This window comes from Eublepharis macularius, chromosome 3, assembly GCF_028583425.1.
Source record: "Eublepharis macularius isolate TG4126 chromosome 3, MPM_Emac_v1.0, whole genome shotgun sequence".
In the NCBI taxonomy this organism is placed as follows: Eukaryota; Metazoa; Chordata; class Lepidosauria; order Squamata; family Eublepharidae; genus Eublepharis; species Eublepharis macularius.
In genome coordinates this window covers 71,118,834-71,146,204 of record NC_072792.1, presented here as the reverse complement: position 1 = coordinate 71,146,204, position 27,371 = coordinate 71,118,834, and the positions used below count along the sequence as shown (strand labels likewise).

The window sequence follows — 27,371 nt, the reverse complement described above, 5'->3', positions numbered from 1 at the left end:
GCCTTGATGGGTAGCTGCTGGGGCGTGTGACTACAAATGTAAAACTAGTTCTAGCACTGCACAAAGAGGATAGTTTGCTGATGAAGTCTGCTGGAGCTAAGTTAATGATTTTAGGTGGGGAATGCACTGTCCCAGGAACTACTGTATATACTTATGAATGTCATTTGATTAGCTCCTCAATCAAGGACAGGAGATCTCATCATGGAAGGATGGAGAGGAATGTGTTAAGTGGGGATGATTCTGCGAGGGCTTTGTTGCACTGGGTACCTGCAGGGCTGGAGAGATACTAAATCTAATCGCCTCTTAATCACTCTGCATTCCTGTGCGGCCGTGTTCTCCTGGGCGGGATTCAGCAACTGTTAGAGGCTCTCTGGTGGCAATACAGCAGCCATTTTAACTCCACAGGCCTGAACATCTTTAATATCATAAGCAGCCATATTAAAGTGGCTATTAAAATGGCAGAGGCCGGGCCGGATGCTTACACTGCCTTTCCCTGACATAAAACCAAGCCCGGAATACTGATCTGTTACTTGGTTCCCTAGCATCAGCCACTGAGGGCATTTGGTTAAAGCTCCAGGAGCTCCTTTAATCTTTTGGGTTTTTTTTAAAAAAAACCAATGTATTTTTTTTTAATTCAGATTTTTCTGCAAAACGGGGGCATTTTTCAGGTGCGTAGGGAGATCTGTCTTGTTTGTTCATGTCTCCATTCTCTGGATTTAAGTATCTTCAGATCAGGGCCAGTTGGCTGTTAGTAAGATAACTCTTTCATGTGTTTATGCGGATGAACTGTTGGGAAAAGCAATTCATAAAATGTAACAAATTTAATACATTGGGGAATTCATTGTTGCTCAAATGCCCCATTTTTGGATTTGTTTGGCTACTTCCTGAAGCGTGTGAGAATGTTGGTAGGAATTTGGAGACTTTTGTGCATTACTCTATTAGTCTCTGTTCTGACAGTATTCTATATTTGATCTGTGAAAACTGCAGAACCCAAGTTGAAGTAAGTTTAACATGTTTGTTGCAGTTAAGATGGGCTGGGTCAATAGAATTAATATTGCAACTGTTCCCTTTCCCTATGGTTTACTCTGGCTGTAAGGAGAGGGCAATGTCAACCCATGTATGATGAACCATGAAAACATGAACACTTGAAGCTGTTTCATTCCTCTCAGCTCCCTGGCTGTATCATGGTGATGATAATAACAATACTGATTTGTTCACTGCTCTGAGTGGTCATAGGAATCCCATTCCCCCAGTGGACCCCCATTCCCAGCCTCCGCTTCCCCCCGCCTCCTCTCACCTGGCCAGTTGGCGGGAAAGGCACAGGTACAGGCCTGGGAGCCTGGCAGCATCCTCTGGAGCACTTCCTTGTCACACTAGGAATGACGTCATTCCCAGCGCAATGGGCCACACTTGGAACTGATTTGATAAAAATCAGACTCCACTCTAATGTTTGGGGCCGATTTTTATCAAATTGGCCCTGCAAGCTGCTACCTGATCCTTTTAACTGGAGATGCCAGGGACTGAACCTGAGACCTTCTGCATACTAAGCAGAAGGTCTACAATTGAGCCATGTGTTAAAGTGTACTGTTGCCTTTTCTCCTAAATGATGGTGCTGGTAGAATTACCGGTATAAGGATGGCAACCAGCAGAAGACTCACCCAGTCGGGGGGGAGGGGCTTGCTTTGATGCAATGATGTCACTTCTTTGAGTCTTTGTCTTGAGCCTCAGTGGCAGACTATAAATTACATAAATAAATGTAAATAAAACTTCTGAGGTGACTGGATGCGACCCTGTAGTGTCCCTGATGATGCTGATGGCTGCATTCCCTTCCTATTTTTCTCTTTCTGCCCAACTCAGCAGTGGCAGGAACAGTCAGTAGGGGTGGGAGGTCTCCTACTGAATCGGAAGACTTGTCAACCCTGAATAGTGTTAAAACATGACTGCTTCATCACCGCTACATCTGTAGGAACCACCAAGCGGAGCTTTTCTGAGGCTTAGTCGTTTGCATCTTGGCCATCTGGATGATCTAATAGAACACGCTAAGGTACACTGTGATTTGTTTGCAAATTGTATCACTGTTAAAATTAATCTCATCTGCTACAGCTTGAGTTTCATAGTTTTCACAGATCAACCATAATATGCTCTCTCAGCATAGGTGAGTCAGAATTGCTTGTTGTTTGTTTGTTTATGTCATTTATAGTCTGCCTTTCTCACTGAGACTCAAGGCGGATTACACATTATGAGATTAGTACAATCAGTATCAAGGATATTTCCATAAACAATGCCATAGGGTAAATAAATACAAGTTTACAAAGACATAGCATTAGCAAGAATCCAATACAGAGTAGAAAAAATACTGAAACAGAACATAATCAATTCTAGGACTGACATTAGACAACATGAAGCACATGTAGTACATAGGAGTACATATTTAAAGCAACAGATAATATGTAAGGCAACATAGTGGTGAAGTCTACAGTCCCTAACTCATTAGTGAAGCATCTGAGACCCCATCCCTACAATACAGTCCTCCCAATTGAGTAAAAAACCTTTTTGAATAATTCAGTTTTACATAGTTTGCAGAAAGCCAGGAGAGTGGGGGCTCTCCTGGCAGGCAGGTCGTTCCACCACAGAGAAAGCCTGTGTATGGGCTGCTGTTGATTTCACCTATGAGCATCCTAGCACCTGCAGGAGACCGTGTTCAGATGAGCGAAGCTGCCATGGAGGAACATAGGGAGGGAGGCAGTCCTGTAGGTATGCCAGACCAAAGCCATATAATAACATTAATAATAACATTAGGTTTATATACCACCCTTCAGGACAACTTAATGCCCACTCAGAGCGGTTTACAAAGTATGCCATTATTATCCCCACAACAAAACACCCTGTGAGGTGGGTAGGGCTGAGAGAGCGCCAGAGAACTCTGACTAGCCCAAGGTCACCTATCTGGCTTCAAGTGGAGGAGTGGGGAATCAAACCCAGCTCTCCATATTAGAGTCCCGCACTCTTAACCACTGCACCAAACTGGCTTTCACCACTACATACTTTGTATGTAATAACCAATACCTTGAACCAAGCACAGTAACTGACAGGTAGCCAATGAAGTGACTGTAGGTTGGGAGTGTGTGTTCAACTCCTGCCCATTGTGGTTGATGTCAGCTTGTCATGCAGGTAACACTGACTGGGCCCATAGAATAATGAATGCTTCAGTGGAAAAGGGTGCTTTAGTGGAAGATGGTGCCAGTCCATTTGCTTTGAGGGAGCTGGAAGTGAAGTCGTTCCTAAACAAGCCCTTCTCTTAGCAACTCTTACCTGGTCATGGACATCCTCTTTGTGGATAAAGTGCTCAAGTGGATAGTGGGTTGTACAACTACAGGTGTCTTGAAGGAAACTAATTATATTGATTCACTTAATAGCTGGGAGACAAGAGTAAATATGGCTTGGAAGGGGATGAGAAAACGTAGAAAAACAGGTTTTGCTGACAACCTTTTTCTAATGGAAAAAATGGGGAATTTGGGGACGCACTGGGGAAAAGAAACTCCTATGAAATAATGCTTTTTCTTTTAAATGAGCAAAATGCTTTCTAAGACTCTATTTTACTCAATGAAAATGTAAAGCATAAAAGTATCAGGACTTTTTTTTAGTTTTTCCAGTAGAAATGTTTGGGGAGAAGTGGAAAAAACTCCTATGAAATATTCTTCCTTGTTGAAATGGGTGAGATGCTTTCCCCCACAGATTGTGTAGCATCCAATTTTTCCATTGAGTAACTGGAAAATTTTGGGGAGCACTGAAAACATTTGAAATGAGTAAAAGGCTTTTTAAGTCAAGGTTTTATTCACGTGGCATGTATGGCATGAAAAAAATCTGAGGACTTTCAGTTTTCCATTGGAAAAAATGAGATGTTTGTGGGAGCACTGAAATAACTCCTATGAAAGATTTTTCTTTTGGAGTAAACGAAATGGGTTGCAGCACTTGAAAGATTTTTCTCACTTTGGTATTAGGTGTATTTCCAGTTTTGCTCAGATTAAACTAAGGCATTTCTACTTTCAAATTTGAAATTGACTATACTTACTCACTCTGTGTAATCCGCTTTATGACTCAGTGAAAAGGCAGATTATAAATAATGTAAATACAATTTGAAATAAAAAAATGTGATCAGTACAATTTTAAATGCTAATAAAATTATAAATTGTGCCTTTTATGTTGCTAACAAAGCCAAACAGGTTTAGTTTTGATAGGAAGTATAGTATTTACATATATTTTAAATTTTGCCAACATTTCCTCCTTTTATGGAAAAAACCCTTGTCCATGGCTGCACAATTTCTAGAATTTCTGTTTTTTTTTTTTAAAAAAGTGCCACTGTGTTGATTTTCCTGGACTTCTTGAGAGCTGCTGACATCTTAAACTATGGTATCCTTTTTGCCTGGCTGGTCAAGATGGGTACTGCATTCCAGTGGTTCTGGTTTCAGAAAATGTGCTAGGGGAATTTATGTTAGTCCCTGCTGTGTTCCTTGTGCTATGGCATCTTGCATGGTTCCATTCTATTACAATGTACATGAAATTGCTGGCAGGTTTTTGGGGGTGGGTAGGTTGTAATGAAGTGCTGTAATATTCTTTATTCTCTTTTAAATATATTAAATGAAAGTGGACATTCTGGAAAGGTGTCTGGAGCAAGTAATGAGAGGATTGCTAACCTCCAGGCAGTGGCTGGAGATCTGCTAGAATTATAGCTGATCTTCAGCTGACAGAGATGAATTCCCCTGGAGAAAATGGCTGCTTTAGAGGGTGGAATAGGGCACTATACCCCACTGATGCCCCTCCCCAAACCATGTTCTCTTCAGGCTCCACCCCCCAAATCTCTAGGAATTCCACAACTTGGAGCTGGCAACGCTAGCTGAGAACCTATATACTAAAATTCCATCCAGGTAAGACCAAGGTGCTATTCATTGGCAACAGTGCTAGCCGTTGCTAGCCAGGAATTACAGTCTGCCTGAACTACAAGGTTTGCTTCTGGGGGGATACTATTAAACCTCTCAGTGCGATGGATATCAAGGTCATCTCTGTCACATAATCTAACTAGCTTTGTTTCAGTCACCAATTATGTTCCTTTGAGATCTGAACAGTAATGCATATCCCAATCTCATCCACTCTAGGTTATTGTAATATGTTCTGTGCAGGGCTGCCTTTGAAGACTTCCAAAAAGCAGCTAGCGCAGAATACAAGATTGTTTGCTGATAATCAGCAAGGATGTATGTTACCAGTCTTGAACAAACTGCACAAACTGCTAGTTCAGTATTTTGCGTTGCTGGTGTTTGTATTTAAAACCCTAAATGAACAGGGACCTGGGTACTTAAAGATTACTTCTTCATATATGAACCCACCCAAACATTAAGATCAATGTCAGAGGCCCTTTTTCATGTGTCTCCATATACTAAATTGTGGCAGTGGTTATCACTTTACATCTGACACATTCTTTACGTTTTAGTTCCCAAATTAAAAACATCTGGCTCTCCCAGGCTCTTGGTGATTTGTGTTTGTACATGTAGCTGGTTTTCCTTCCTCGTGTAAACTGATTGGGCTTACTACTACAGTAAATCATATCTTATTTAAATTTTAACAGTGGAAGTTTTTTTTAAAAAAATGTTTTCCTATTGATCATGTTACTAGTTTATTTTGGTGTGTCTTTTATTGACTGATTTTAGAATAGTACCCTGCTTCAAACAACTGTGAGGTGGTGTGTAAATATTTCAGATAATTAAAAAGGAGAGGGTCAGCAGCCTAGCTGAAAAAAGAGAAAGAAAGAAGAGTGACTTGCTCTGTGTTAAACCAAAAAAAAAACAAAAAAACCCACTGCCTTTCTTTTTACATTTGCAAAAGCAGGAACATATTCACCCTCAATGGGCAGACTCAACTCAAGGAGCAATTTCTTATCTTTAATACTCTTCATGTTATGAGACCCTCGTGTATTCCAGGCTCCATATCCCTATACAAGCCACACTGTTTGCATTATTAATGGGTTTTGCGTTTGTGTATCCTTATAGAAATGATCAGATCTTGCTAGGGGTCATTTTGTAGAAAAAGAGCTGCAGGAACTCATTAGCATAACTCATTAGCACAACTCATTTGCATATGACACGCCCCTTGACTTCACCAGCAGTGTGTCATTAGCATAACTGATTTGCATATGCCACACCCCCTGACATCACCTATCCTGGCTGTTTTGGACCCAATCCTGGCCATTCAGGGCCGAAATTGGGCCCAAAATGGCAAAAAGGGGCTGAAAATGGCCGAAAAGGGGCCCAAAATGTTCAGGATTGGGCTGCTGCTGAACAGGAGAGTGATCCACCACCTGTCAGAAGCCCAATCCTGGCCGTTTTGGAACCAATTCTGGCTGTTTTGGGCCTGATCCTGGCCATTTTGGGCACAAATTGGGCTGTTTCGTCCCTGATCCAGGCCAAAACGGGCCCCAAATGGCCAAACATCAGGTGAGTGGGGGCACCTGACGTGACCTTTTTGGAGAACTACTGGAACTGCGTTCCTGCGCGTTCTCCTCAAAATGAGCCCAGGATTGTACAGGTCGCAGATTGTAACAATAAACTTGAACTTGAGCCCAGGATCTTGCCCAGATCAGGTCTTGCCCAGACACTTAAGTCCAGTTCTTACTTGTGGCTTAGGGTTGCCAACCTCCAGGTGGGCCTGGAGAATTACTATTGTTCTCCATGCTACTGAGATCAGTTCCCCTGGAGAAAATGGCTGCTTTGGAGAGTGGACTCTTTGGCGTTATATCTTACCGCAGTCTCTCTCTTTCCCAAACTCTTCCCTCTCTAGGCTCCATCTCCAATTCTCCAGGAATTTTCCATCCCACCATCGACATTTGGCAATCCTTGAGCAAATCCTACATCTTCTGAAAGGGTCTTTGGCTGTTGAATGATAAATTCTGGTTCAGTAGTGCTGCTGCTGTAGTTCACATTTGCTTATGTCAGTATTGCTTTACTGCTGGAAATTGCGTGAAGCCTTGAGCATCTGAGATACAAATACTTTAAGTAACTGAACACATTTCTGTATTTAGTATGGATACATGTCCTGAAATTTGCCCAAACCAAATGTGTTATTTCATGCAAAGATTACATTTATATAACTGAGAATAAAGTTTTGCAGTCCAGCTCTGAAACTAATGAAAGAATGTGAAGCTTTGTGGAGTATTGGCGGAGTTTGGAATAATTGCCATGAGTTTTCTACATATGACACTTGAGGATGGAAAAGTGCCAGATGACCCACCTACTTCTATTTTCAGTTAATGACATAAAACAACAACAGCACTTCTGGAAATTAGTTAAAATCCCACGAAATTTCACAGGCATTAATGAGGTTTTTGTGGAGAAAGCTGTTCAGTGGTAGGGTCAAGGGTAGAGGTTTTTTGCCTTACTTGAAACAGTTGTCCTAAGTATACCTTTACGTTTTTCCCAAAGGACTGCATGGTAGGCTTAAATTATGGGATAAAATAGGAATAAATTATCAAATTAAGAATTCGTCTCACAGCAGACAGCCTTATAGATGAGAAATGTTCTTGCTGCTTCTGTTTATTGACTGTAGACCAAACACTGCAAGCATAAGGCTACCTCTCAAAGTTACTTGATATTCTATACAGTGGTAAATTTGGAGCTGGTTTGACTATAAGCTTCTAGAGTTAAAATATCTCTCGAAAGAGTTTAGTGAAAACGTTAAATGCAAATGTATGATTCAGGTTTACAGTGTTCTTATGCTGGTAGCACGTGCCTGTATGCAATAACTGAAAAACCATCCACTGATTCAATTTATCTGCAATGTTTCACTTCCCTGTTGTCAGAAAGTGATTTCTTCGTGCCAGTGAAGGAATAAAACTTGTTTAAATTATTCAGTTGCAGTGTTATGAAACACAGACATGTAACTAAGATATTTCCCTTCCATAAATATCGCACTCTTCTCCGCCAACGTACTACATATCTTAGCCTTCATTTGTTTTCTTATTTACCTTCTTTGTCTTCCAAATGTTGCTTCTGTCTGCCATATGACTCTTGTTTTATCACTTTCCATCCTTGGCTGAACTTGAAGCAAGAAATTCTTACCAAAAATCATGTATGCTTAACTGTTGGTCGCTGTGAAATAATGTAGTCTTGAAACTCATTGTGTGTATTCAGGGCTTAGCATATTGTGCATAAATATGTAGGAACTGGAGTTTGGGTCTAGATTTGAGCATCCAGGTTCAAATCCCTCTTTTATCATCAAGTTCACTGGGCAGCCTTGAGCAAATTACAGCCCCCTCCTGTCTAAACCTGTTTAATAACGTGCCTGTGAGGGTTAATAAGAACCCTATGTATATTCCTCTGCCTGATCTTCTGGTGGAAATGGTTGGAAGAAAACATGACAAGTAATTTAGAATAAGTTATACATATTTAGGGGATGTTGGGGAGGTATCATGGCTGAGTGGTACAGCATCTCCTTGGCATGTAGAAGCCCCCAAATTGAATCCATGGCTTCACCTGGTTAAAAGAACCAGGTACTGCGTGACATGAAAGACCTCCACCTGAGACCTTGGAGAATTGCTGCTAGTCACAGTAGACAACACTGACCTTGATAGATTAATGGTCTGAGTATAAGGTGGCTTCATGTGTTGATGTGCTGCACAACCACATAATATGTGCATTTATACTAATTGTATATTTGATATTCTTGGAAAATTCGCCTTGAGAAGGCAAAAAGCAACTCTGTGAGACTGTAGTATGGATGCCTTTTTAGCTCATGAAACCCAATTGGTTTACACATTACATAACCATAGGGAAGTGGAAACTCAGGACATCACTTGGTTTTCTGCCCCCCCCCCCCCGCTCCCTGTAATATGCAGCGCTCTGGGTACTAATTCTTGTCAGCTCCCCTCGGTAAATTACGGCAAAAGCAGAAGTAAGTCACTTGTGCTTTTGCTTTCCTCACTTCTGTGTAGAGTACAAACTAGTTCTAAGAAGTGGAAGTCAAGAATACTGTTACTTAGATGGGCAATCTGAACGAATAAAACATGCGGTGTAGCAGAAAAAGAAAACTCTTGAAAAGTATTAAGTGGCATGCAATAATGACCCAACTAGGCATTTATTTCCTCTGTGTTTCCATTCCAATACCAGATACTATTATTTTTCTCTTTTAACTTAGCATGAAAAAACAAATGTCCATAAGTACTGTCTGACTTTTGCTATTTTGTATTTCTTTAGTCTATAACCATTTGATTCTTGGTACTATGTCAGTCATGCACTAATGATATTTGATATTTTTTTCCAAATGGAGAAAATTCACGTTTGAATCTTTAAACACACACACACACACACACACACACACACACACACACACACACACACACACACACACACACACACACACACACACGAGAAATTTGGCTTGTTAGTATCTGCATTATAATTGCTTGGCATCTGTGAATTGTTAAATACCAGCCTTGTGAAAATTAATTCTGCCATGAATTCTAAGCAAAAAATAAGAGCATTATATTTTCTTTTTCAGGAAGAAGGCAACATTAAAGAGATTGCAATAACATATCACGTCAAAGAAGGGCATGAAAAAGCAGATCCTTCACAGTTTGAACTCCTTAAAGTACTGGGCCAGGGATCTTTTGGAAAGGTAAGGAAGAGTTCTGGATCTGTACCAACTGCTCTGAAAATCTTGATATAGGCAGTATTACTCAAGAATTTCCAAAACAGATGCTCCAGTTCTGTAATACTGTATTTTGAATCTTTTATTCTAATCTTTCAAAGCTGCCTTATTTGTCTTCTCTTACTTGTTGTCGTAGCTCAGTCATCTGTGCAAGAGTGCTAATTGTCAAAAAAAATTCTAAATACATTTTTTGAAATTTCATTGGGTCCACTCACATTTATGCTTTATCTTTTCCAAAATAAATTAGCATACATTTTGAGATCTGGGCCGAATCCACACTACCGTTGTTCTCGCGGCAGTTTTTCACTTCCACAGCGCCATTCCTTCATCTGTTCACACGCATCATCTCTGAAGCCATCATTAATTTGGCATGGCGTCGCCACAGCCCATTGCACTTTCGCCGCGAGTTATCTTTTGATGAATAACTGCCCTCCGTTGAATTCCGAGCCTCTCTTGACCCACCTCCCAATTAAGGAGTAATTCTCCGCCTTTGTCCCCACCCCTTTTTTTAAAAAATAAAAGAGTACCGTGTCGATATGGCGACATCTCATCATATTAATGTCATTTTAAAAAAGCGGGCAGACCTCAAATATCAGAGGAACAATTTCATATGTTAATTCAATTTATATATTGGGGGGGGGGCATCCACATGATACTGAAATCATGGCTCATGTTACGCCCCAACACGGACTGTGCCGATGAGTTAGGCACAGATGTCAATTTTCCAAAGTCAAAATGAAGCTCTGCTGTGGGATGCTGCTGTAGGTGATCGTGACCGCTCACCCATTCCCGGATGATTTCAACCAGCATGCAGGCTGTGATGTTCCGAATGCTCATCGTAAGTGTCTCGGGTGATTTTTTAAAATATATTATATTAATGGTGTCGTTGTACCATTGAACCAGGATGCTTACTCGTCGATATAGCGTCAATTTGTCCTTTTTTTTTAAAAAAAAAACCGTGGGGCCGTTTGGGTTTTTCCTGCCCCTTTACCCGTCTTTTTGAAAGGGGATGTGATCAACGGATTGCGCAGGAGAAGCGCTATTCAAAGGGTGATGTGGACAAACAAGCGAAGAACGCGCAATAACAGATGGAGCAATCATTGCACAAGAAAAGTGGGAGCTAAGGTAGTGTGGAATCGGCCCTGGTTTACATTTTGACGATTCTTTTTTCAGTGGTTAAGATCTATTCATTCTCAATACACATTTCTCAAAATTACATCTGTTCAATATTTTTCCTCTGGGACAATGCCAATAATTGAAATGAAGTTCATTTTAATTGTCTTACATAACACTGTAGCACCATTACACCTCTTAGAAATAAGTGCTGCTGTATCCCATAGTTGTTCTGCGGTTAGGAAGAAGAGGAGTAGTCTTCCTCAGTTCCCTACCATTCTCACTTCAGTCCAACAACTGACATACCTTTTTATCTGAGAGGGTCCTCTGACCCTAGGAAAGTCATAGGGGGCTGCTGAGAGAAGGGAAAGGTGGAGAACTGCTTACAGAATGTCCATTGGATACAACCCAAGAAGTGCTGGAAGTTTGGTGTGAGTTTTTGCCCCCTTCATGGAGATAGAGTACCAGGTTACCCTCCCAGTGGGAGGGAGGATCCGCTGCTTACCTTTTCACTGTTCCCATCATGCTCCTTGCGCACATGCCCCCCACGCCTCATTTGTATTAATTTATCAGATGTCTGTAAAACATTTTTATCTTGTTTTATAAAGGTGTTTCTTGTAAAAAAAATCTCAGGATCTGATGCCAGACAACTGTATGCAATGAAGGTATTAAAAAAGGCAACGTTGAAAGGTAATGAATACAGTTTCTACATACATATACATATACATATACATATACGGACTTCTGCTTTAAAAAAATTAGTGTCAGAAACATATTGGCAGCTAAGGGAAGTGAGTAGGTTGAATGCATTTGTGAATATGGCATTTTTGTCTCTATAGACTGCAATGGCTGTGATTTCAAAGCAGTTTCCATCTTGTGGTATTGACTTGCTGCCTGAACTTTTATACAGTGTTTTGAAAAACAGTAATTGTATTTTGTTAACCTGTTTAAGAAATTAGATTTTGAGACATAAATGTAAAAAATCCTAATGAGAAATGTGTTTTTATTATTTATACCCATGATAGTATATATGGTAGTTGACAAAACAGTATATACAAAAAAAGGCCCTGTCAGGCAATTTTGTCTTTATATATAAAGGCATCATCAGACTGATATTTGTAGAACCTTTCTGTTCTGGTTCTTATTATGCCACTTTTGCTGCTCTTGTTTCATGGAAATTTGCTCTCAGAATGTCTGTGTTCAACATATATGCTATACTCCATTGCTCTTATTGAGTCATTTCTAAATTTAAATGCCTTGGTGATTTTTTTCCTCTCCTGTGTTCATGAAGGTTTTTCTTATGAGCTTTTCATTTATTGATTTGAGTAACTGCATTATTAATGCACCTAAGTACCTTATTAGGGAACCTTATTTATTTTAAAATATTTTTACACTGTCTCTCCACTAAAGTGCTCAGGGCAATTCGCAGAATAAAAATAATCTCACATCTCAGACCAATACAATCCATTAAAACTGTTGCTAGGAGCACCTTCTTTCAATTACATTTAGCTCACAAAGTAGCCCCTTATTTAGACTCGCCTGTAAATAAGCGATTAGATATCTTTTGTATGCAGTTCTGTCAACTTACATTATATAATTCGCTTTGAGTCTCAGTGAGTAAGGCAGTAGATTCCAAATGCACATACAAGTTAGTAATATTAATTTGAGCAAAATGTTACTTTACCTCTATAGTTCGAGATCGTGTTCGGACAAAAATGGAGCGTGACATCTTAGTAGAAGTTAATCATCCCTTTATTGTCAAGTTACATTATGGTAAGTTTTTAATTTCTTAAATTACTAGGAGTTTCTGCAACCATGGCATGTGTTTGCAATCTATGCATATAATCCTGATCCCATAAAAATGGTAACAAAATACAGCAAGAATTTCCTCATATGGTATATTCATACATTTCATTTTTAAAAGTGGTTATTATGTAGGAGTATGAAATTTTAACCCTATCACTCAACATAAGTATCTTCAGGTCTTACGAAGTCTATTAGTCTTGTTCTCAACCATCCACAGGTATGGGTGTGCACCGCCAAAAAATGTGGGTTTCCCGTTTCAGGTTTACCCGAAACGGAAAAAAATCTGGAATTACCAGAATCCCGAAGCAGCAAGCCACTTGAAGTGAGGGGGAGCAACCATCCCACCACCCGGGCAAACCCCCCCACTTACCTGGCAGGCAGGGAGAGGGGAGGCTGATCAGCTGGGCGGCATCTGATCAGGGGCCTGCGCTGCCTCCACTGCCACTGCAGTGACCAGCTGGGTGGCGGAGAAGTGCAGAGCCGCGGTGGCCATTTGAGGGGCAGAAAGGGACTTCTCTGCCTCCTCTGCCGCTGCGTGGCCCTGCAGGGTGGCGGGGAGGGCCAGAGCCACCACCTCTGCCACCGTGCTGCCTGCTTTGGGCCTGCAGCAGCCCCGCAGGGCAGTGGGGAAGGCCAAAGCTGCCGCTCTGCCACCTCCTCTAGGTTCACAGTGGCCCGCAGGGTGGTTGAGAAGGCCACATCCAGTGGCGCGTGGCCCCGCAGGGCGGCGGGGAAGGCTGGAGCTGCTGCTGCTGCTGCCGCCACTGCCCCCTGTGGCTGCAGGAACCTGTTGGGGCTTGCGGGGTTTGGGGTTTTTAAAGGGCCCTGTCACTTGCAAGCGGCAGGAAAGGGGCCCTTTAAACTTCAGTTGTCAGACAGCTGATCATTTAAAGGGATCTGCAACTTGCAAGAGGCAGGGAAAGGGCCCTTTAAACTCGGCCCCGAAGCAACCTGAATGCTTCGGGGAAGCTTTGATTCGGGATTTCCGAATCGGGGCCAGCATGCCCCAAATCTTTACAAATCGTGTCCGATTCGGGTATTTTATCCGAATTGGAAACCCAGAGCGCACACCCCTATCTGCAGGCACTGCTACCATTTGAAGCCATTTAAAGATCTGTTCTTATTCCTGTGCAAAAAAATTTGTTAGCGAAATTCTTTTTTACTGATCTTTTAAAAATACTTGCCCGTTTTTAACTCTATAAAATAGCTATCAGTGGTCACTAGTGATGTAGTGATGGCCACAAGCATAGACAGGTATATGGGAGGTTAGGTCTGTTGGTAGCTACTAGCCATCATGACTTAAGAGAACCTCCATGTTCAGAGGCAGGAAACCGCTGAATACCAGTGCCAGGAGGCAACATAAGAGAAGGCCTCAGCCTGTATATCCTGTTGTTGGCTTTCCTGAGTGCTTGGGTTAGCTACTGTGTGACACAGGATACTAGACTAGATGGACCGTTAGTTGGATCCAGCAAGGCTGTTCCTGTTATCTTTAGTAGTGCATGAACATACCAAAGAAACCATGTTTGTGCCTATAGACAGTGCTTACAATAAAGCTATGGCTAGGAATTTTCATTTGATATATCTGATAGCTAATCATTGGCCAATAGGGCAAGCCTGAGACAGCTGTTAACCTAGATGTTATTATCTGCACATGTGCAGTTGTTACAGTAACACCCAGAGTGTATTTGCAGTTGTAACTCAAAATGGCTCCTGGATTTGTGGCAGTGGCTGCTGGTACCAAGAAGATAAACAGGTGGTGGTAGGGAAGAAGAGAGAGAACTAGTAGCAATTGGTGTGAAGCCAGAACTGAGCTAGTGGAGTGGGAACAGCTGGTAATAGGGAGGAAGCCTGAGCTGGAGGTAAGGAGATTAGGGAGCTGGGCAGACAGAGGAGAAAGGGGGAATACGGGATTCTGTACAAGTCCTCAGAGATCCTCTCACTTGATTATAGTAACAGAAATTAAATATGTTTCTGTATGACTGAGAATGACTGCACTACAATATGTTGTTTGGTTTCCCCCCCAGCTTTTCAAACAGAAGGGAAGCTCTACCTTATTTTAGATTTTCTCAGGGGAGGGGACTTGTTCACACGCTTATCCAAAGAGGTAAGTAGTGTTTGTAGTATAAAAATAACTTTATTAGGGCTTGGTTTCGTTTTAATGAATGTACTCAAGAAGGGAAATGTTACTTCCAAATTCAGAAATCATTGAACATCATTCCATAGTTAATTTATTCCCTGTGAGATGCCATGCACATCTTCTGTTGTATATTTTCCCTCTTTTTGTCCACACAATTTTTTTTGAAGAATATTCCTTGGAGAAAATCATTGAGATGTGATACTGTATTGAAATATCGTTTGATAGTGATTTAGGTTTATTTGCAATAAATGCAAGATCTATTTTATTAATAAATACATGGGATCCTAAATTTTAATTACAGCTGTCATCTGTTCTAGTTGTGAATGTATCTTTTACCATTTAGATAATTATTTTCTAAGGAAATTATTGTAATTTTTTCTTTCCAGGTGATGTTCACAGAAGATGATGTCAAATTTTACTTGGCTGAATTAGCACTTGCTTTAGATCATCTGCATAGTTTGGGAATAATATACAGGGACCTAAAGCCAGAAAAGTAAGAACAAGTTGTTTTGAATGTTAGCTATTAGCCCTAACTAAATATGAGGAACTAAGAAATTAAATAGCTAAATATTATAATTATATGCATTAACTACTTTTTTACACAAAAACATACCATAAATTTTTACGTCTTGGACCGGGAAAAAAATTGCAAATACAGCTGTGGGATATTAGAGAAAAGAGGGACCAAAAAGATTGATGGGAAAAAAAGTATTGAATAATTTTTTAAATATTAACAGTGATATATCATGAAATGCATAACTTTGAAATAGATTCTGTTACGGAGAACTAAGTAATAAATACTGTCTTTTCCAGGTTTATTTTTTATGTTCTCTGTATTGCATATAATGATTTTGGCACTCTTTAATATTTTAAACTCAACCAAAGCCAAGTTTCAAACATTTCAAAATGGCTTTTTTTATTTGTAGTATACTACTTGATGAAGAAGGGCATATTAAACTGACAGGTATGTAAAAGCAAGCTTATAGACATGCCAGGTCTCCTGCTATGGCGGGAGACCCAGCAATCCCTCTTGTTGCCTGCTGGCTTCTCAGAGGCCGTGTGTGTGTGGGGGCGGGGGCGAGGGGGAGATAGGACAGAAAAGGAGCAAGCATACCAACTTCCAGCGAAAACAGGAAGTGGCATCATGACAGTGGGGTAACACTCTAGAATTTGCCAAATATTCTGATTTAACGATGGTTGTTGTGGGTTTTCCGGGCTGTATTGCCATGGTCTTGGCATTGTAGTTCCTGACGTTTCGCCAGCAGCTGTGGCTGGCATCTTCAGAGGTGTAGCACCAAAAGACAGAGATCTCTCAGTGTCACTGAGAGATACAGCCCGGAAATACAGCCCGGAAAACCCACATCAACCATCGTTCTCCGGCCTTGAAAGCCTTCGACAATACATTCTGATTTAACCTTAGAATGTTGGTGAATCCTGGAGTGTCACTCCTGAAGACATGCCGTCACTTCCAGTTTTTCACCAGAAGTTATGCCAGCATGTCTGTCCCCACCCCCAAGTCCTCCCAGATATACCAGGCAGCAGTCTGGATCCCTAATTCCTTTCAGGTCTTTTTTGTGTGTGTGTGGAAAACAACATTGGAGACAGTGTAGTTATGGAACATATACTATGTATCAGTAAACCATTTTCAAAAATATTAATCTTGAAATTGGAAATATTTTACTGTTTTCTTCCCTCTGCATCTAGATTTTGGCTTAAGCAAGGAGTCTATTGATCATGAGAAAAAAGCATACTCCTTCTGTGGAACAGTGGAATATATGGCACCAGAAGTAGTTAATCGGCGAGGCCATACACAGAGTGCAGACTGGTGGTCGTTTGGTGTGTTAATGGTAGGTTTCGGGAGAACTGAAAGTGATAAATTGTAAGGATCCTGGACCTTCTGCTCATTTACTTGCTAGTTACATTCAAGTGGAATGTCTGGAATTATTTTCAAATGAATGTGTTCAGTATAGCACATAAAACTAGGGAAGACATTTTTTCATGTTTTCAGTGTAACAGGAGGAGGATTTTTGGGAAAGTTCCATGTCAACAGAGAGCTTGCTTTGGAAGAGGTGTGCATATCCCCCATTACATAGACAATAACATAAAAGTGGAAGCACAAGTGACTCAACCTTTTTATCCTATTTGTTTGCAATTTATAAAGTTCCTGCATTGATTTTTTTATATGTGGAAAATATTGTAAAATGGGCCAAATATTGGCAATATTGTAGATGCGATTTCATCATTCTTAATCATATCATAATTGTTTGAAAGTTAACTTTGATGTGGAGTCATTTTTTAAATTTTTGACCTGAAGCCAGTGACTCAAGGCTGTAGTAGACATGACCCTGGCTCTCTGCCAAGTGCAGTTAGCAAACTGTGACCCAGAATCAGGAAGATACGCTCCCTACCTGCAGCACTACAGACAGCAAATTTTGTTTAATATTAATTGATTTCATTGGCACTAGTGTAAGTGTGGTTAAAGCTAACCAGAGTTTGTTAGCTTTGAAATTGATATGGCAATCTGAAGCAGAACATAGGCTAGGGAAAGAAGTGGTAAACATTGTGCCATTGCTTCTGTATTCCAGGCAGCGAATGCACTGCTGGAAAGTATACTTCCTCCTAGGGCTGGCTTTCAAACTGCTGACTTCAGTTAGCAGGAAATAAATAGGCCGGATCTGATGATTTTGAGTTTTGCATTGTGTGGTTTGGGATCATGACCACCCACCACGGTTCTCATGCTTTATATCCATCATGCTGTGGACATCATATTTTCCTAGTGCCTGTATAAAAATTTATCTTTTCAATACTGCCCCCCCTCTATTTAGTTTTCCCAAATGTATCTTCTTAGAAATCAAATCCACAAATCATCAGTTCATTTTTTCATGTCTCGCACAGAAAGTCAATAAGGGGTTTCCAATTTACTATAAAAGTAGACAATGTTTTATTGCTGATCAGAGCTGTAAGTTTGGCCAGCTCCTCTAACTCTGTCAGTATTCTATTATAATTCATTTATTAATGCAGAAGTCATGTTTCTTTGAATATTTTCTGAATTCTTTAATCAAACTGCTCATCATGATTGAAAAGGATACTGATATGTTAACTTTTACAAGAAAGATAATACAGCCTCATTTGGAAGGTGATAAACTCCAGTATATATTTGTTTCTGACTTGAAGATGTTCACAATGACTTGCCCTCTGAATTTACTAGTTAGTTAGCAGAAAGCTACTTTTATTTATCACCTTGTTGCAAGGCATTGATAGCTTTTGATAATCTGATTCCCAGAAAATATAGTATCAAATAATGATTCATGTTACAATTTGGGTTTAAGTCTACATTTACTAGTAATGATTTTTATTGTTACAGTTAAAGTAAGTTGCTATGTCTGTACATGGCCATGGGAAAAATGAATACATTGAAATTTTAGAGAGACTTAAAAGGTAAAATCATACATCAAGAGTAACTATGACCTATTATTATACACTAAAACTTAGGGGAGATGAAAAATGTACTATACGGATATATGAGGCCGTTATACTGATAATACTATTAGCATGATCATTTTAATTTGCTTAGTTGCAATATTTTTTTCTTATAGTAACTCATTTGCTTCTGATGAGATATAAAATAGAAAAAAAACCTTTACATAGGTAAATGTGGTCAAATTTAAATTTGAAAGGCATCTTTTAAAATATCCAGTTCATAAATATGCAGCTGGAAGTTGTGTTGCCCCAAGGATACAGTTTTTGTTTGAGAAATGTGAACATAAATATCACCCTGAATTGTTTGTAAAACTTGAAAAATAGTATAGGAGTGTTTTTTTTGTAGAGCATTAATAGTTTGTTTGTAGAAAATGGTTTTTAATATGCTATTCTGCTAAGTAGTTTTGTTTTGTTTTAATTAAAAGTAGGTTTTCTCCAGGTCTTGTAATGTAATTGATGAAAGTTTTACTCTATACAGTTTGAAATGCTCACTGGTACTCTACCTTTCCAAGGGAAAGACAGAAAAGAAACAATGACTATGATTCTCAAGTGAGTATCCTCTAATTTATCTTTATCAAGTATACTACTGGGAATGCTCTTTGGGCTGCAATATCTAATTCCCACTCTTCTCTCATTTCCAATTGATAAATCCCAACTCACAAATCCTCCTAATGCAGTTTTTAACTGTACTATGCTTTCTATTAAAATGTGTAAGGGCGTTTCTGGTTTGTAGTAACTTCTTTCTAGGCCCATCATTTCCTAGTGACAATTGTCATATTTTCTCCTATCTTTTATACTTTTGCCATTTTTGAAGCAGTAACAGTGTAGTACAACCTTGAAAAACTTTTTCATCTTTTCTTCTTCTGTTCCATCCTTACATCTGTTACCAACAACTCCTCCTTCCAGTTTCCTGTTTCCACAGCCTCCTCAAATTGCCCTCCCTTCATCCTCATATACTGATTCAATTCTAACATCCCTATCAAGATGCTTGTAAGATACGTAATTATGCTTCACATAATTAGACTAGTGTGTTTGCATGGTTAAGATCTGACTTTCAATTTGCCTATCTTTATAGATACTTAACTTACTTCCTTTTGCCATTCTGCAGAAATTCCTCTGATACAAAACCATTAACAAATGATAAAGTATTTACAAAAATAACCTCAACTAGTTTGTGGAGAGTCTGACAACGGTCTGACCCACTGGTAGAGCAAGCAACAAAATAACAGAGAAACTACACAAAGTGATGTAGTTGTAAAAGAAATCATATCACAGCAGTATTGTGCACCAGTCCAAAGACAACGATGTGTTGAGATCATTCAGTTCTGTCAAGTAACAAAAGTACTGTATCTTAGAAATATGTACATGATAAAGAAAAGAGAAAAATGTGTAGCTACATAATTCATCTTTGTGCTTTCTGTGGTTTACACAGATAGGAATTGAGCTTGCAGAGGGTATCATTTAAAATCTCCTTGAGCTAAGCTGATATTGACTATGGCAGTGACTGCACCCAGCTTAAGGAATGAGGAAGCAAAATGTGTGCCTCAAGTAGTTGGGACCATATCTTCCTGCTCAGATGTTTGCTCTGGATTTGGGTAACAGATCTTTGAGAAAGTGATGCACTCCATAGAATGTACCTTCTATCTGGCCCTTCAATACTATGCGAGTAAACTGTTCCCCTGGAGAAGCAGCTGGGTTTGGACTCTTACCTTAACTGGTGTTTACCAGTAGTTGTTCCTAGAGCAGATCTTCTATCTCTTCCATCTGGGGAACAAGATGATTATCTGTTGTTCTGAACCTGCCTTGGATCTTTAATTCAGCCCTTCCTTATGTTACCTTAAAAGTTTACCTCAGGAGGGCCCTGGTCACAACTAACACTCCTTTTATTTCACTTACTCAGAACTTCAGGTTTTCTCTACTTTACCCAGGCTTATACTTTGAGAACACCTTCTCTTTGGGGTTTGAATCCCACTGCTTACCCCATTTTGCCGTTTGTGTGACCTATATATTGCTGAATCCCAAAAGGTTTTCACTGCCATCAAAGGTGTTCAACTGGTATTATAGGAAGGCTTGTTATAGATGGTAGTATGACAGAACTACCCTACATGAGGGTAGTTGTGTGGTTAAAAAATGGATCTTTTTTGCTGAAACAGATGTATTTATTTACAAGTACATAAGCATGATGGTTGCAGAGTATTGACAGGCAGATTGTTTTAAGATTAATGTGTAAGCTTAGATTAAAAATGTATGTGTATTCATAGACACAGTCAACAAAGACTAATTTTCCACACAGATATTCACCAACAGGATAAACACACCTCATCCACACACATCTAGAGTCACTCTGGCTTCCGCACAGTTTGTCTGATTTAGACAGAAGAAATACTTTCTCTAAGATATACACAGACAACTCAGACTCCACAGAGTCTGCCTGACTTAACCAGAATTTCTCAGAACTCCAAACAAATCCAGTGAACTTGACAGAGTAAGATCCCTTTCAGGCTTTCATACAGTTTGCTTGATATAGCCGGAAAAAATACTTGCTCTTAGCAACTCTGTCCAAAAACTGCAGTTCACTCCGTGCCCTAGGGTACAGCTGGCATCCAATTACATCACGGTTTGCTCACCCATCCAGTCCCCCTCCTTTCCTCAGAGGCCTGCATTTAAACCTACAGTAACAAATATTAAAATATTAACCAGCAGAAACAGAATACAAAAACTTATTATATACAAAACATTATAGTAGCTCTCAGTTTTGAAAAGACCATAGGATTCAAGGTTGATGCTGCTTGGGAATAAGGATCACATTCCCCCAGTGTGGGCAGGGATCCCCTGCTGCCAGCCTCTCCCCCCCCCGCCACCTCTCCTGGCTGGTGGGGGTGGAAAGGCACAGGAATGGGCTTGGGATCCCCACAGTGCACTCCCATGTGCTCTGGAGAACTTACTCATCGTGCCAGGAATGACGCGTTGCACCCAGGGCTGATTTGATAAAAAATCATCCAGTGTTGTGAAACAGCCAGAGCCTGGAGTCAGCTCTGACTCTTTTGATGAAGAGCAGCTGGATTCCATGCCTGCCAGCCACCAGCCAGCTGCAGCTGAGCAGTCAGACCGGGAATCTCTGCCAGAAGGCCAGGAGGTTTCCTCTTCCCATCCAGAGCCAACAGTTCAGGATCAGCCAGCTGCCCTATCCCCTTCATGACCCCCAGACCCAAGAGAGGGACGTCGGCGCAGGTATCAAGGGGACTTACAGGTCCGACGCAGATCAGCATGCCTTAGAGCCCAGCACTGGCCACCTGTTCCAGAGGAAGGAAGGACTTCATCGGAGACAACTTGAAGCAACTGTTGCAAGTGTGATGCAAAACTCGCAGTGCATAAAAGCGTGAGGGAGGGGCTCTTCAGTGTGGCTTCAATGCATTCCCTGAGACACAGACTCGCTGCTTGCTATTATCAGACTGCTTTTCCAGCTACAGACCTTGGCCTGCCCTCAACAACTCTTGCGTATTATGGACTCTTGTTATCCACCTCTGGCACCCTGCCTCGACAGCCGGCTCTTGTAACTGCCAGAATTAACCTTGCAGACGCCAGCATCAGCCTGAAGCAGAACAGCCCTGCACTTGACCCATTGCTTCTGTGCTGCGCTGGGATTTACATAATTCCCAATGTGATGAGGAAGTGCTCTTGAGTGTGTGTGCAGACATTGCTCGTGCAAGGTAATTACACATGGCAGCTCGCCCCCCCCCCCCCCGAAACCTTGTCTGCTGGTTTCAAGCCTGGAGGACCTGGCAACCCTACTTGGGAAAGGGCCACAGGGCCACAGAGTCCACCAGTATGGTATTGCATCCTTGATGAGGAGTGATTTCTGTGGACCTACTTCATGAACTTCTGACACAGGAAACCATGTGGTGTTCTTCCCCCAAACAGAAAAGACAAGTAATCTTATCCATTGATGTTGGGTAGCCATGTCTCAGCTTTTTCTTAAAAGTGGTACAGAGTGCCATAAGGAATAGACCACCAAGGAGTAATTTTTGAGGATCTAAAACTAGGATAGAAAAGGCAAGGGGCAGGAGGAAAAAGAAGGCCTAGTTTTCAGTATTTTTGTCAAAGAAAATTCTTCATGGTTCTGCTATTGTGGTGGTTAGTGAAATGGTTTATGCATTGGTTCTTCCTTCCTGAGAGTGGGTGGCCCCGTTGCCAAAATCGCTTGCAGTTGAGTATTAGAAGTTTCTGAATGATATTCCCTGCAGGTTTAAAAAATTCCTATATGTGTAACTGCACAGATGACCATCTGAAGAATTTCCATGACATTTAACAGGTCAGCAACATGTTCTTTATAGGTAAAACATAATTTTAAATGTTTTACTTTATTATAGCCTATAACTTTTAACAGGGTTTTGACTGCAGCCAGAACAAGTTAGAAGAAGGACAATTTTTTTATTTTGTAATTTTTTTTTTGTATTTGGGCAATAAATAAAACTTTATGAGGATGGATTTAAAATGTTCTAAATAAATTGGGGGCAAGCTCCACTGAACTAAATGGAGCTTATTTTCAAGTAAATGAACACATGATTGCACTGTAAATAAATGGAATCAGTAGTTCTTAGTTTGCCACAAAATTAGCTCAACATGGTCATTTTTCAGATATTTGAATATTCATATTTTAAAAGATAATATGGGATGATAGTAATAATGATTCCCTTAAATGTTCCCTATATTTTTGGCAGAGCTTCCTGAGTATTTAGCAGTTACTTTTTACAAATTCATACTGTTTTTATTATGAAGTTGTAATGCAAAATTATTTTTGATCTTCTAGCAAGTGACTTCTGAGTTTTCATGTTACATAAGTGTTTTATTTGTACTTTAGTTTAATTGGTTTGAGTGATGATATCAAATGTACATCCTATCACATTTTGTGATGGGTATATCACTTTACTATTACTTTTGTACTGCAAAGTTTGCACTATTTCTGTAATGCCTTATTTTTCTTGGGTTCTCATTTTCATTCCAATACCAGGAAAAATGGGAAGCTGTATAGTTGAAACAATAAGCAATCTTCTGTGCCTATCTTTTCCAAACAAGATCAAGGAATGTCTTCATATACGCCTATCAGAAATAAGACTTTTAAAATGTAACTGTATAATCTAAATTACTTCCAGTTATACCAAGATTTTGTTTTGCTCGGTGGTATGTGGTCATTTTAGCATTTTTCTCCAAGAGAATCTTCTGCCATAATGGAGATTAATGAATTTAAGGACTTGGTATTAGTTCTCAGTTACCATAGCCAAATCTATCCGTGCCTCTTTGATAATAATGCAAACCAATCTACAGCTGTTATTCTCATAAAATCATTTCACACTTGAAAAGAATCAGCCTTTTCTAGTAACTTAAAGTATTACAATTGCTTTCTCTTTCATTTAGCTCAAGGAATGGTTTCAAAAGACTAAACAGGAATATATCTTATTAAGGTACTAGAACATCTGTTGAAGCATTGCTTTGTTTCGCTGATGATATGTGCCTCTTTAGTTTAATTGTAGTTATATTAATATTTCTATATTTCTGTATATCCACAGAAAGTAGGATGAGAGTGGTTTATGTAAAAACAGGCCACGTTATCCTATATCACAGACATAGCAAAAAGGCAGGCCAAGGTTTTAGGCCCCGTGACTTTGTCCCCTGCCCCCATTCAGTATAGAGAAAAATGAGAGGCCTAAGATGAACCTTTACCTTGATTTACTTGGCATTCAAAATGAACAATGTAAAAAAGTAGATACTTACATTGCATTTTAAAAACTTTTCATCAGTCCTAGAAATTCACTTCTGTTTGATTGGTATCCCTTAAAGTGTGCCAACAACACACCGGCAGTCATACTTATCTAGGATGGAAACCATCTGGAGGTTTCATTTAGATAGAATACAAGATGGCAGGTACTGCAAAAATGCAGTTTTGACTTCCACTGCTTTGAGATGAGGTCTGTTCAATCTATTTCTCTAGAATGTCCTTCCACACACCTCCCAAAAAGCATGAAAATGACTTTTTCCACCAGAAAAAGTCATTTAGGAAGCCTTTAGGAAGCCAGTCATCATTCTGAGCAGAATATTTCTTCCATGTTGTGTTAGTTTACTTACCTTGCAATCTGAAAACACCACCACCTAGTTCTACTGCCTAGCAGTCACACAGTTGCATCATTACCCTCCCCCTTTCTTCTGTCATTCAATTGGCACACTTGCCTCAACGCTTTTTGTACATTTTTAAAGAACATCCACTCTGAGAAAGAGTTCTGGATAACTTGAAAGTTTCACACAGCTGTAAGTAATTTTGTTGGTCCTAATAAAAGGTGGTATGTGGGTTATGTTCTGAGGTTTTGATCATCTCATTTCCAGTTAATTTTTATAGAGTGCAAGAGGCTTGTACTTTGGCATATGAATGCAGTAGTTTGGCCCATATGTTGACCTTCAGTTCTCTGGCTGAAGTGCCACATTTCTTGTATTTTACAGAGGGTTGCCAGGTTGTCTAGGTATCTGGGATGTGAGGGAGTGGGAGTGGGGGGTGGGGGGAGAGATGAGGGCAATAAAGTTAAACCACAGTGTTTCTGTTGATTCCTAGAGAAGGCTGAAACCACTTCTGAGTTTTCCTAGGAAGTGACATCACATCATCGGTCTGATGGTGTTTTTTGTTTTTCTTCAGCAGCTGCTCCAAGCAGTGGTGAAAAGAGCAACCCTAGTTTTACAGCAGTAGATGTAGCAACAGTAGGTTGCTACAGGAGAAGCTAAAGTCAAAAATCTACCTGGAAATCCCCTTTCTCTCTCTAGTAAATCCTTTTCAAGCATTGTACCACTATGCTAGTATAAGCTTTAACTTCTACCCTGGCAGCTGTTACAGGAGCCAGGAATTCTGCTAAAAATGGGTAGCAGATCTAATCACAGAGCTCCCCCTCCCTAATATTTCCTTCCCTTAGATACACCACAGACCAATTTTCCAATAGAAATGCCAGGTTGCAAGGGGTGTGTGTGTGTGAAGAGAATTGCAGGAGTACATACTAAAGAAGAAAGGGGGACAAAGAAGATGGAAGGCTTTCATTTTAGCAAATTTTTCTTCACAATAAGGAGCATAGCCTAGCTTGCTCTGCCACCCTACTTGCCAGTCTTCAACTCCTCTGTGGCAAAAGCCATTTCTCAGTGAGCAAACTGATCTTAGCAACTGGGCTCAGAAAATGCCACATGGAAACTTGGCAAGGGAACACCCATCACCCAGCCAGCCCAATCCTGCAGCCACATGGGAACCACTGAAAGAAAGAGAATTAACTAACTCCCTCTTCAATAAAACTGCCCAATCTGGTCCCCAGGTGCCTTCCAACACAGGGAGTGCAAGAGTGGTCAGTTCGATCAGTGTAATTGGGTCTTTACCCAGGCTTGATCTCCTGCTTGGCTTTGCATTTCTGCTCCCTTTAGCCCTGTTGGGGAGGAGCTAGCAGCAGCAACTGCCAACTTCCAGAGGCATCCCAGAGATGATGTGCATGCTTAACCCTTGCTTACCTGGAAATAGGTTCTTCAGAGGCAAGGAAAGAAAATGATCTCTTTTAACTTCTATGCAAGTAGTGCAAAAAGTCTAATTTGGTCCTGTTGGAAACTTGGTGCCCTAAGCAATTGCTGGTCCTGCATATTAGTAAATGAATATCCTATCCAAAGTCAATAGCCCCATCCAGTCTTCCTCTAAATGAGCAGCCTTTCCAACCAGTATCACCTCTGCCTGGATTCAGCTTGTTGACCCTTCTCCGCCTCATCACATCATCTTGGCATGATTTAGAATGCCATGCAATGACATTTAATAGGTTTGATCTTTTTGAAGTCTGAGACTAAGATGCACTGAAATATTCTTGATCCTTCCATTGGTTTTTGGAGGCTTAACAGTGCCATTGTATGTAGAATAACTTCATACTAAGCCTGTTGGTTTCAGCAGACTAGAGTAATACTGCATAGGATAGCACAGCAAAGCTAGCATTCTCTTCACATTATACAGCCAGGATTTTAAAAATAAAGTTGAATTTGCTAGCCTTACCATATGTGTACAAAATTATTTTCATGGATAGCAATAACATGAACATATACATACAGTATTTGTTTTACTAAGTATTCCCTTCCCTAATTTTCCTTTGTTTCCTTCCTCTGAAATAGAAAAGCTTTTAAGTTACATTGAGCTCTTTTTTCAATAATTCTATAACCACAATATGCAACAATTTTGTAGACAATGTTGTTAAAATTTTAAATAATCCAATTCCCTCTGTAAGTATTTGCATGCTGTTAATGTGTTTATATTGTATAGAGCCAAACTTGGAATGCCCCAGTTTTTAAGTCCAGAAGCTCAGAGTCTTCTACGAATGCTTTTCAAACGAAACCCTGCAAACAGATTAGGTAAGTATTTAATGAAACGACCCTACCCTAGATCTCAACTTTAAGTGTCTCATTTCTCTGCTAAATTGTGTCAATTACTGGTATTTAATAGGAGCAGGTCCGGATGGAGTTGAAGAAATTAAGAGGCATCATTTTTTTTCCACAATAGATTGGAATGTGAGTACAAAAGAAAAGAGCAGTATTTTCAATATTCACAAAATTCTTAATTGCTTTATATTGGTCTAATACATTGCATTTATTTGTCCTAGAAATTGTACAGAAGAGAAATTAATCCACCTTTTAAACCTGCAACTGGTAGACCTGAAGATACATTTTATTTTGATCCTGAATTTACAGCAAAAACTCCAAGAGGTGATATACGTTTAGTGTTTTTTCAGTAGATATTAGGAAGTTATGGTTACAGAATTTACCTATGAGGCTAGCATATGCTAAATTAACTTTTTTCCCAGTTTGTTTAATCCTGAAGTTCTTGTGCAATGGTTATGCACTACTAAACAACTGTGGTTCATAATGGCCATGGTTACATGCTGCTACATTGTAAGCAAGCAAATATTTGTTCTTGGAATTTCACTTAGGTATACTACAGGTCTTCCTATTAAGTAGTTAAAGAATCTGCCAGTGTGATTCTGTGCAGAGTTACTCCAGCCTACATCCAATGAAATCTAGACGTGGGTAATTCTGCACAGGAGCACACTGTCAGATTCTTTAAGTGGGGTAACTACACAGGATTGCACTA

General features: G+C 40.0%; 1 protein-coding gene across 4 annotated transcripts in view; it reads left to right on the top strand.

The window, feature by feature from the left end:
- Nucleotides 1-27,371, top strand: part of RPS6KA3 (ribosomal protein S6 kinase A3) — a 66,720-nt gene that overhangs the window by 15,739 nt on the left and 23,610 nt on the right. For 2 of the 4 annotated variants that reach the window (XM_054973318.1, XM_054973317.1), the window contains exons 3-13: nt 9,544-9,660; nt 11,415-11,496; nt 12,499-12,579; nt 14,637-14,716; nt 15,136-15,242; nt 15,676-15,713; nt 16,454-16,596; nt 18,708-18,778; nt 26,547-26,635; nt 26,727-26,791; nt 26,884-26,986. In XM_054973318.1, coding sequence (XP_054829293.1) covers nt 9,544-9,660; nt 11,415-11,496; nt 12,499-12,579; nt 14,637-14,716; nt 15,136-15,242; nt 15,676-15,713; nt 16,454-16,596; nt 18,708-18,778; nt 26,547-26,635; nt 26,727-26,791; nt 26,884-26,986 — 976 coding nt within the window. Of the gene's footprint in view, nt 1-2,006; nt 2,045-9,543; nt 9,661-11,414; nt 11,497-12,498; nt 12,580-14,636; nt 14,717-15,135; nt 15,243-15,675; nt 15,714-16,453; nt 16,597-18,707; nt 18,779-26,546; nt 26,636-26,726; nt 26,792-26,883; nt 26,987-27,371 lie in introns of those variants that run through there. The other 2 variants (XM_054973320.1, XM_054973319.1) reach the window with 2 other exon arrangements.